The sequence below is a fragment of the Tachypleus tridentatus genome, chromosome 2, assembly GCF_004210375.1.
Source record: "Tachypleus tridentatus isolate NWPU-2018 chromosome 2, ASM421037v1, whole genome shotgun sequence".
Taxonomy (NCBI): Eukaryota; Metazoa; Arthropoda; class Merostomata; order Xiphosura; family Limulidae; genus Tachypleus; species Tachypleus tridentatus.
Genome location: NC_134826.1, coordinates 101,258,530 through 101,270,944, shown reverse-complemented (window position 1 = coordinate 101,270,944; position 12,415 = coordinate 101,258,530). Strand labels below are relative to the sequence as shown.

At 31.0% G+C, this 12,415-nt stretch overlaps 1 protein-coding gene across 1 annotated transcript in view; it reads right to left on the bottom strand.

The window, feature by feature from the left end:
- The window catches only part of LOC143244700 (uncharacterized), a 170,376-nt gene that overhangs the window by 64,442 nt on the left and 93,519 nt on the right, over window positions 1-12,415 (bottom strand). Inside the window, exons 21-23 of the mRNA XM_076489818.1 lie at window positions 11,757-11,952; window positions 6,481-6,615; window positions 4,406-4,544 (exon numbers count right to left, since the gene is read on the bottom strand). Of these exons, the coding sequence (XP_076345933.1) occupies window positions 4,406-4,544; window positions 6,481-6,615; window positions 11,757-11,952 (470 nt within the window). The remainder of the gene's footprint in view (window positions 1-4,405; window positions 4,545-6,480; window positions 6,616-11,756; window positions 11,953-12,415) is intronic.

Here is a 12,415-nt window from a genome sequence, read left to right as displayed (position 1 = left end):
CTCTAGGAGAATGTATTAGAGACATTTTGAGAAAAATACCAAAGGACACTTTCATTAAATATTTTGCAACAAGAGAGGAACACAAAATATTAACTGTTTGCTAAATTCAAGCACCCCCACTCAGTTTCTGTTGTGTTAAATATGATAATTGATAACACTTTGACGTTTCACCTGTGATTTACCTTCCATTGTTGTTTGAAAATAGCTTAAAATATATTTGTTTACTTTGTCCAACCAACAATTTTGCACAGCACTGTATTAAAGTTGATTGGTGAAACATTTTCAATTAGAAAACTTTCCTCCTAAAAGAGGAAGAAATGAAGCAAGTTTCTATGGAGAGAACATTTTGAAAAGAAATTATTTCTCATTAATTTAATTCATATGAGAGTTGGAAGGAAAGTACAACCTTATAATATAAAAAATTCATAGCAAACATCTTCGGCAGAGAATCTTTAGAGAACGAGATCTCCCTTTGATCTAATGTTTTTACCTTATCTATATTCCATTCTAGAGAGACCGAATCACACACGGAGGTCAGACAAATGTTTTCGTCTTGATGTTTCCCACAGTATGATTTGAGCCCTGTTTCAAAGAGTTACTAGAAATTTGAAACCATTCCTATCGTGCTCTTAATTTCTCTGCCACAATTCCTTCTGTAATTTGGATGATTTTTGTTCCTTAAAACTCTATTTTCCATTTTTCATCATTTCTCTTCTTCCATATCCAAAAGAGACCTTCTCTGTTGTACCTGTTTGTTTTGGGAGTAATCGATTTTCTCTGACTTGAGAGTCTGAGTTGTTTTAATAAACTGTAGACAGATGCATTGCGTAATAACCCCTTGCTCCCACTTCCACAGTAAACAGTCTTGTGCCATAGATATGGCTCTGGATTTCCTTCACGAGATCCTCGCATTTCGCCAGCTTGTACTAGTGACTTTCCCTCATACTTGCAGAAGCAAGCTAGATTACTACTATTGTCCTGCTGCTGCCAGAGGAGAGGACCAGGTCACGTCCTTGTATTTTTATTTTTGGATATTTTCTTATATCTCCAAGTACAAGCACTATATTCCAATAACTTGCAATGTAATATATTATACTTGTTGTCAGTGTCTGTGAATTCATCGAGGTACTCGTACTCTCCTGTTCTTTCTCAGATAAAGTAAACTAGTTATTTTGTAGCTGCTTTCTTTCTGTTGTTCTGCACTATGCAATGCTCATTACTACTATTATCATTTTAAGCACTTGGTGACGTCTCTCTGCTTATCTACAGCTTTTCAATGTTTTTTACTGGCTGATAGAACACAATCAACTTTTTGTATATCTCCACAAGTTACAATTCAGGTCATTCGACTGCTCTCATTTCATCAGGTTTGCATTTGTTGGCAACTGACCGTGGACAGACTAAACAATAGAGCTTGGTCACAGGAATGTGAAGTGTTGTGTGCCATTCCATGACAGCAATCGTTGCAAGGCATCTTCTCACGTGCTTTGTTGACCTTGTTGTCTTTGCTAGACTGCTGTCTGAACTTACTTAGCATCTTCTTCTAGCCTGATCTCTCAAGTCTTTGTTTATTTTTTTTATTATTATTATTTATTATATTATTTTAATATAGGTATAAAGGTGTTATTAAAAATAATGTAATAAATAATAATAATAAAAATAATATAAAATTATATATTCAAACTTCTAAGCACGCCCTCTACATTCCGACACTAGGTTACACAACCCCTTTCAAACATGTGGTCAGCTTCCGGTCAGTTACCTCTTCCTTTCTTTGTGAACCTGATGATGACCGAAGAAGGTCGAAACGTTGTTCGCTCCTCTACGTAAAAAATTTTCTTAACCCAAACGAACCGTTTTACATATATATTTTTCTCTACAAGCGGGTTTTCTCGACATCACTGAAGGTTAATTAATTTATCAAGCTAACAGCGTGCATATGGAAATGAAGTATAAAGTCGAAATAGCTTCAAGAACTACATCATTTATCCTGATAGAAGCTCATTATTACGAAAATAATAAAATGTGTAAAAGTAAATCAAATTTCCCAAGGAAGGATGTTAATACCAGCAAAGAATGCATAAAGTAAAGGATTATACTTGGCTGGATGAGCCTAGAACGTTTAATTGCCTAAAGATGAGTAGGTCATTTCTGGAAGTTAAATGACTAATTTTATTCTGTTGTAAATAAGATTCATGTGCATTATTTCTTATTTAAAAATCTTCAAAAATTACCAGTTTCGAGTCGTACTGGACTAAAAATGCATTTAATCTTCAAAAAGTTACAGAAAGTTTGGTCGAATCCTCAGGAAATCTTTTCAACCATTGAGTGATCATGAAGAGTTTGGGGTAATATACATCCAGTGCTTTAACGCATTGTATCTAACAACATAACGATTTGGTGCAGGCTAAAATGCTTGTTGCTCTTGTATACACAGCGGTATGTCTCCGGATTTACAACGCTAAAATCAGGGGTTCGATTCCCCTCGGTGGGCTGAGCAGATAGTCCTTTGTGGCTTTGCTATACGAAAAACACAAACACACGCTCTTGTATACAGAGCGTACTTCGTAGACTGTTTAGTGCATTCTGTTTATTACATTTAGGCCTGTTCTCCCTACATAAAGAAAGTAGTGCCTAGAAGTTTATATGTCGAATGGTGTTTCTCTCTTCCGTATACACAGTGTAAATGGATTTTTTTATACTTCATGCTGTGTCTTACTTGTCTCTTTAGTAATTTTTTATTCTCATTTTTATGCTTCTTCCCTCTATACTGATCACGCAGATTTAGTTTGTATCATAAAAGTTATATGCTTGTTCCCATATAATGTATGAATGCAAGTTTTTATTGCGTATTTCTTTTGTTACTAATATTTTAATATTCAGGTAAGACAGCGGCAAGCTTACTGATTTGTAACGCCAAAATCAGTCATTCAGTCCCTCTCGGTGGACATAGCGGATAGCGATATTGCTATACTATTAAAAGGACTAACAAGTACACAAGTAATAAACGCATGCCAGTTAGAAACTTTCTGTTATATCCTCTATACGGGAGTAAGAGAATGAAGAATATTAGTGCATGTTTGTCTCGGAAGACAGAAACTTCTAATTTGTGACTTAATTAGCGTATTAGACGAATATACTTATATTGTTTATCATGCTTCCCAGTTTTACGGTTATAATTCCAGCATACAGAGTACAGCTGGAATTTACTATCGGTCATGCTGGTTCTGGTCTGTATGCTTGCTCTTCTCTATACACAAAATCCTTGAAAATGTCTATCATGCGTACTCTAGGATTGTTTCCTATCATTACAATGTAGTTGGAATTTAATATCGTGAATACTGTTTCTCCTTTAACATTTGTTTCTCTTGTGTAGTTTAAACTTTCTGTTATGATGTTGTATGATCGTTGCTTGTATAGTTGAAAGTGTTTTATTGAATGCTGTTATTTCCGTGTATGCTTGTTTTTTTATATGTAGAATGTTATTAAAAGCTTGTATCGTACCTCGTACATGCTGTTTCTCACCTTTAGACTTGTTTCACCTATATATAGAATGTAGTTAAAAGTTATTTGTTTTTCCTAATTTTCCCCCCATATACAGAGTATAATAAGAAATTTCTATCGACGCTAAAGTGAGGAGTTTGATGCCCGTCGGTAGACACAGCAGATAGCCCGATACGGTTTTGCTATGGAAAAACAAAACCCATGTCCATCACGAGGAATTTACAAAACATTTTAGGGTTGTAAATCCGTAAGTTTAAGTTGACACACTAAGAACCTAGAGTGATCAGATGAGGTGTAATACACATGAAAAACCCGAGTTTACGAATTTTAACTTGTAAGTCGTTAGTTACAGGAGCGAATAATTAAAATATCACATAAATGAATAATGAATCATTAATCTCAGTTATTGGTATTATATATCAATAAAAGGTAAATAGTTCACTATTTTGTTTTCCATATCGATATTTGGTATGGCAGCTATTGTAAAATTAATTGCAATTAACCTATTTTGCTTACTTCGCTGTGAAGAAAAATCTAACAAGTTTTGTTTTACATACGTATATATGAGAAGTATTATTTTCATCAATCCCATACCAATGAAAAATATTCATCTAAAATTTAATTATACATATTAATAAAATAAAATATTGATATTTCTACCAATACTTTGTCAAGCATGTTTAGAGATTTATCTCCTTATTTTACAATTTTTTTTAGCAAATTGAACTTTCGTCAGTACCTTCGCTTAACTATCTACTTGTTTTTAATTTAATAAAAAAAATATTCAAATGCACATAGCAATCTAATTTATAAACCAGTGAACTTTGATTAATATATAAAATATAAAAGACTTAACACTAAAGCATTAATATAGTTTTTACTAAAATGGTTATAAACTCACATATCGTTATACTGTTCTATAGTTTTTACATAACAATCCTTAATCCGTTTGATCACCGTATTTAGTAGCTGCATGGAATCCTGTTCAATCAAAACTTCTCTTAAATTCTCTACCACAGACCAGACTCTAAGACAATTACCTGGAATAAGAAAATAAAAATTAAAGTGTTATCTCTTATTTTATTTAGTCGTCATTGTTTTCATCATATACTCCTCTTAGCTCTCTTCAAAATATATTTCACAAATGCTAACCTGACGATGACTTTAAGAGGAGGGAACATTGTTATTTGTTTTGTATTTTTGAAACAAGTTTTAAATCCCATATCAGATGTTTCTACCATATATACATATATATATCATTTAAGGCGTGTACATTGTATGCAGAATAATGCATTATATAAATGGCATAATGCTATAAACTAGTTAACGACTCAAACTCTTGTTTAAACTGTATCTTTACTACTTAACAAATCCAAACATGTTATCTTTATAAACTCAAACAACTTCCTGTTAATATCAGCAATAACATATTAACTATAGAACCTCTTTCATTAGGCTTTTGTATTTGTGTTTTAATTATAAAATAATTTATTTTATATGGCAGTTTTCTTCACAGTTCCCTTTCGCAATAAACTCAAATGTGTTCAGAATCATTAAGAATGATAAATATTTCATCATAATACCTCTAATAAGAAAATGGCTTATATCTCAAAGGACAATATTTAAACTTTTTTTTTCTATTGTGGAAAACTACTGTTTCCCTAGGAACAACTATGGAAAAATAATGTTAACTAACTTTGATCTGTGATGTCGAGAAAACCCGCTAGAAGAGAAACATATATATGTAAAAACGGCTCGTTTGGGTTGAGAAAATTTTTTACGTAGAGGAGCGAACAACGTTTCGACCTTCTTCAACTCAAATGAGCCGTTTTTACATATATAACTTTGATCTCTATCAGTTTCGACATAAATAATGTTCAACAAGAAATAATATTATTTGATGGCAAACCTTAATGTTATTCCAGACTTGTTTAAAAAAAAATGTTATTAAGACAGTTATTCATAGTGCTTAAAGCATTACGAAATGACTTCAAATAAAGATGTGAATTCAAGTAACATTGTTAGCAATATCATTTATATATATATTTGTGTGTGTGATTATATGGCTTAATAGTTAGGTTTATATAATTACTGCATATAACTATCCTCTATTTCACTTTTCCAAAACACTAATTGGTATATAAAAGCATTGTTACAACTTTATTATTAGGGAATTTTAATCACTAAATTACGGACGATTACATTCGTCTAATGTGTATTCACACAGAATAAAAAAATATCTGTCGAAAAAGTAATCAAACTATATTTTACAGATGTATATAATGTAGCGTTTTGTTATCTGCTTAGATAATTTAGATAGTTATATTAATACGTGCAACCACAAAAAAATTGACGTTTTCTTACTGAATAGTAACTTACTTCGATATGGCTTCAAAATCAAGTAAATCATGTAAACACAAATTTTGTATATATTAAATGTTATTCTAGGAATAGATTTTGATGCATTACCTAAAAGATTCAACATACCGTAGATATCGACATGACACGCTCATCAACTTTTTCTTGTCACTTCAAAGGAGACACTTTCTCAAATTTTAAGGTGATACGTGAGTTGCAATTTATAAGGCACTGTGAGTTTTATTTGACCCCCTAACAAAACAAAAATTGGCAACACTGCTTTGGACAGAGATAGGCATTAAACATTTACACACAGCGGTATCTCTAAATATCTGTTCACAATAAGAAAGTTAAATATTTCATATTGTGCTTTTGTCGTTCACATCTAAAAAAGTAAAAAAAGAAAATGTCAGGAAGTCAACAACTTCATAGAAACCTCAAGAGATGAATTAATTTTACTCGTTAATTTGTCAATATTCTGCCTAATTGCATCTCCATATAAATCAGAATTACAACTGATATTACGAATGAACGGTACAGATATTCTTAGGCAACAGCGTAGTTTAGTAAAAACACTAGAGTATTAATTCCAATAATATTTAATTCATAATACCCTACCAGAATTGATTAGTTTTTCTAAGCTGGAAATTCCTTGAGTTGTTCCAAGTTCGATGCATCGTGCATCAACTGGTTGGGTTGCATTAACACATAAGGAATATGCATCACACACTTTTACTATTACGTCCTTTGTATCTAAATAATCATAAATGAATAAAGGAAAATTTAGTATTCAATGGTGTATGTACATAGATATATAACGTGTTAGACACTATATTATAAATACACATTTAGGTGTACAGCTGTATATCTAAATATCTCTTCAAATAGGATTTTTTTTTACTTTGTTTATGGTATATGAAGATATGATTGATATAAAAACGAGATATATACTCTGTTATATATATATAACAGGAAATTTATTGATATCCATACAATGTCTTATAATTTAATGACGTCTACATAGTGCACAAAATAATGAAGGATGTATCTTTCATATTGAGCGTGTCTGACACGTGTTCATGTATATGTACGTCTTTAACCATTAAAGTGACAAACGTCAGATAGTGAGTAAATTTTTTACGTTAACAGAGGTCTTCTAAGACTAGTGTGGTACTTGAAAAGATACTAAGTTTCGTATCAATTTTGGCCTCATGCGAATCAATAGAGTTAACGATAAACTTGGAAGTTGAGATGCTTCAAACTGTGATATTACCTAATTCTGAGTGTCACCAAGTGAAATTTTTAACTTGTAAATAAAATATTAGGAAATCAATAACTTTTTAGAAATCCCAAAATATGGATTAATTTCGTCTATTGTTTTGTCAGTTCTTCACACTGAACGTTGCAACAGATTAAGACATAAAATCATTCACACTGATTCAACATGTAACCCCCAATAAACAGTATAAAAAAGTCTGTAATCTGAGAGTTAAAAGTCGAATACCTCGTATTTTCTTAGATATAAAATATAAATAATTGCAACTTGTACAACAAATCTATATATTTCGAGAATTGTAACGTTTCTAGTCACATTAGTTTCCTCTTAAGTAAATCAAGAGTTTTTCTAAAAGCAAGAAAAAAGCATAGTATATAGCTTCCTTTTTCCCAATTTTCTATCATGTAAGAAACTTCTCGAAAATAAGTTATGAAGTGTTGAAAATCGTTGTTTAAACCATTTTGAAATTTATGTGTTTTATTATAGCAAAGGCATATCAGACTATCTGCTGAAACCATTGAAGGGAAATCGAACCCCTGATTTTAGCGTTGTAAATCCGTAGACTTACCGCTGTACCAGCGGGGGACATTTTGAAATTTATTATAGATACTATATGTGTGTATCTCAGGACGGCTGGTATGGGTATTAACACTTACTAATAAAGCAGAGAATAACGATTTACGATCTTCTTATATTAACCTGAAGATGGCCTAAGAAAGTCGAAACGCTCTGCTTTATTAGTAGGGATTAATACCCACACCAGCCGTCCTGAGATACATTTTAAATTCAAGTAGGTTTTTCGTCATTACGAACTATATGTGTGTGTGAGTTTTATGTTAAAACAAAGCAAAGTTTTATGTTCTTCTATTTCATGTTAAACAATCCCTTCCCCAAAATGCACGAATTTATTCAAAGAAAAATATATATCTCAATGATACCAAATTCGAGGAATAGTATTTTGCTCTGCACGTTAGTGCGTAACGTGATACCCAGGATGCCCGCACTTATTGACTACCTCAGGGGGATAGAAAAGGTAAAAATGATAAGGTCATTGTTGCAATTTGTTTCACCACATAGCTAGTTTTTAAGAAATATTACATGACGTCATAGTACGAATGTTATTTAGCAAAGAGCCTGTTGCTATAAGTGAAAGTTCTAAAAGTGGCACCACAGGACGAGTTACTAGAGGAGGGAGGATAAAATGTTGAGGATTAGCGCAGATAATCGATAAGAGAACTATCAAAGGGTGATACATAGTAAGTTAGCTTAACATGGTCTCAAATTTATAATAACAACGAAATAATTTAATATTTTAATTGATTTCTATAACGATGTTTTTATAATTATCAGTACTGAAAAGTGTTTCTCACAACTGCAGATTTGCTTTATATGTAAAACAATAAATCTGCTATTTTAAACAGTAGTTCTTACCCCTAAAGCCCGGCATGGCCAGGTGGGTTAAGGTGTTCGACTTGTAACGTGAAGGTCGCGGATTCGAATCCCCGTCGCACCAAACATGCTCCCCTTTTAGCCGTGGGGGCGTTATAATGTGACGGTCAATACCACTATTCCTTGGTAAAAGAGTAGCCCAAGAGTTGGCGGTGGATGGTGATGATTAGCTGCCTCCCTCATGTCTTACACTGCTAAATTAGGGAGGCTATCGCAGATAGCCCTCGTGTAGCTTTGCGCGAAATTCAAAACAAAAAAAATCTTACCCCTATCATCAACTTATTAGATTTTACTTACACATTTCGTTACATTACGTATGTTTTACAAAAGTGGATTGTATTTCCATAGTAGGATAGTTACAATACTTCCATAATATTAGCTTAAAGATTTCAACTTGTCTTAACATATGTTTATACTTTTCATTTATATATATTTAATTGTATTACACGTGTTTTACAAAGGTAAATAGGGTTTCTAACACATTTAATGTGCTCCTGAAGAGATTTTATCAAATCTTATGTATCATTTTTATTAAAGAAAAGCATGAGCCACTTAGTATAGTCAATTATGTTTTAAGTATTAAAGTTGTACATGTTTAACATACTGATTATACTTTTGCCTGTATATTTAATTTGCGTGACACACTTTTATCAGTTTCTGCTGTTTCATATATATAAAAAAACACTAAATGCAAATTAATTTTTATAATTAATATATCTTATAACACTCACTTGTCTTCAAAAGGAAACTCATCTAAAACCCGTAAATAGTATAAAATAATTAAATATATAGCTTTATAAGTTGATTTGTTTTGCTAAATATAAAAGGAACTGTGTAAAAGTTATGTTTAACCATTATAATTCAACAAAATCTGACAATTCTGTAGATATTTTCACAAATATTTTACTATAGCTTGTTACATGCTGAGTGAAAGTGCTTACATATAGACTAAAAGCATGATAAGTAATGTTATTACCACTAGCCTTGACTGACAAACATTTGCAGTAGTTTCCATGCCCTTGCTTGAATTTTCTTAATTCTGCCATTTTCATACTCAGCATTTTAAGCTATTGTGGCCTATTTGAAAATATTTACGCTGTCAGACAAACGAACTATCGTAAATATGATTTTATTTAATTCTTTCAGTATGGGTATTTTTTCCAGCACAAGTATCAAGGGTATAGTGAATTATATTTAAAATTTGATTAACATATTTTTTGTCGTAACATAAAAATGTCTCTAAGATGTCTGAGTAAATAGTATGTTAATATATCTTAGAGTTTTGTTATAACACTGAATCATAACCGTTGATTAATATATCTGATTTTATTTTCAAAATGCTTCATAAAACAATAATGCATCTCATATTGTTGTTACATTGTTTTAAACTCTATGCGAGGAAATTATTTCTTTTGAAATGTAAAATAGTCCATGACTAGAAACGTTTATAGATTTCGAACATTACAAACCGATCAGTTTCAGACAATTAGTTAAGGACGTCATTAGATATCTTCCTCGAATTATCAGATTATTACAAATTTTTTGGACATATATACTTAAACTATACATCCAATAACTTATTTGCAATGTATGTTCACAGACATGCCGCTGTGCTACTCAGGAGCTATGTTTCAATTCTATGTTGCTTAGCAACAAAAGTGTAGCCTAAGATTATTGTCAGTCTATGTACTGAAAACATAAAATGAAATGTATAGAAGACAAAACCGGAATAAAAATTTGTTGGTTTCTTAATTTAGAGTCTCGATTAAAGATATTTTTCTTATATTGAAAACGTTAGTGATATAACAGAAAACAGTATAATTCAGGATCGACATTTTTACTTTCATGATACAGTTTATGCAGTTGGCTCTAGACTAGGTGAACCTAAACTATATTAATAATTTACGCTTATTATTGCAACACTCGTTACACTTATAAGGTAATGGACAAACATATTTAGAAAAATGCATTTTGACTTTTATTTCGAAAAATCAAGTGAAACTAAGTGTGATGAAAATTAAAAGTGATTACTTATGGAACATTATACAACGTTTCTTTAGCTTCAACAAAGAAAGACTGGAGTATTATTGTGCGTTCAGTATTACGCTTCCTATTTGAAACAATAGACATTACTTGAGATTTAGCGTTGTGTGCCTCTTTAAAAAAATCATCATGTTTTTAAAAGTAAGCAGTATTTTAACTTTATTTTCAACTGTGTGGTTGAAGTGCTTAACCAAGTAACTTCATAAGTTCTCTGTGTAAATGCTGTGTGTATCATTTTATGGAAAATACTATAATATTTCCAGAAATACAGCATGCATATCTGATTTTCAAAAGGAAACTGTAGTATTGTTGCATTTATGTTTCGATTAAAATAAATGTGAGATATCCCAAAAATATGGCGTATCTGATTTAATAAAGCAAATTTTATCATTTCTTTGAATTTCATGCTCTCTTTTAGTATGTGATTAGAAACGCCGACGGTAGTATTAGTGTTATATTATCAGGCTTTGAGAAGCGTATAATAGAGTACATATGTATGTAATACCTGTAAAATTCGTGTATTTTTTTACAAAACGCTGCCTATTTAAACGTAGAGTCCCTGACAGCAGCATTTAATATATCAAAAATATTTGCAAAAGGAATAAAGTTACCGAGCGTGATTGTTAAACTAACATACATGTATAATATATACACATAATTTGTTATAAACAAAAATAAAAAACGCTGCATCAGTCGAAAAGATCTTATTTCCAATGTGGATCCTACTTCCGCAGCGGTACGTTTTATATCCCACATTGTAGCGCTTTTGATTTTTGTTTGGGCTTACGAAAAAATATTATTAATCAGAAGTTTAGATTTGCTTTTTTTAAAGCAGTCCTTCCTTTTCATTTTGTTTAATTTTACTTAACTGTTCAGTATTAGTATTCTGTGTATATATATATATATATTAATGTAGACTGAATTAAACATACTATATGGATTCAAAATATGATAAAATAAAATTCATCACACTAGTTAAATCATAAATTTCAAAACTATTTATAAACAAAAAATATATTTTTCAGCATCTCAAGATCATTTCACTCATACTACATAAAGTTCCATTGTTTAAGTCAACAATATGAACAAGGAATACAAACGAAAACGATTATATACAAAAACTTACTGCATGGCAATATTACATTCCTGGCAATTCCCGTAAAAATGGAATTGGTTAACTCAATAGCATAACTCGTTACGTTTTTCAATGTTGTATAAAAGAACTGGTAAGTTAAAGGATATCTGTTTATACTGGTCCACCATCCCTCACTTGCATCTAAAGTGAAATCCATTATCAAGGCAGAGTCTATAGATGGTCTTACCTAAATGATAACAGAATAATATACATTGCAGATAAATATACAAATTAAATTATCAAATTATTAAAGAACAAATGTGTATATTTATTATGTCATACCATTCTATTAGTCTTAATGAACTCATTTTCTATTTTTTAAGCTCAATACTTAGATTAATCAACACTACATGACTTTTCAATTACATTTTAGTTTTTTTAATGGGTGATTAATAATTTAACATGTATTGAAGCACATAATTTTATTGCGAGTTTGCGGTCTTCAAATAAAAATTTCAATGTAAATTGTACAATGAACAATAAATACTCATTTATTCATTCATTGTATAATTTAAAGACTGGCAACATATAAGAATAAAAATAAACAATATCTATTGATAAAGTCAGTGAAACGAAATTTAAAATAACTAGTTGTAGCGGATTTAGTAGCATATATTTATTTTAATATTGATGTTTGTTTTAGTTAAATA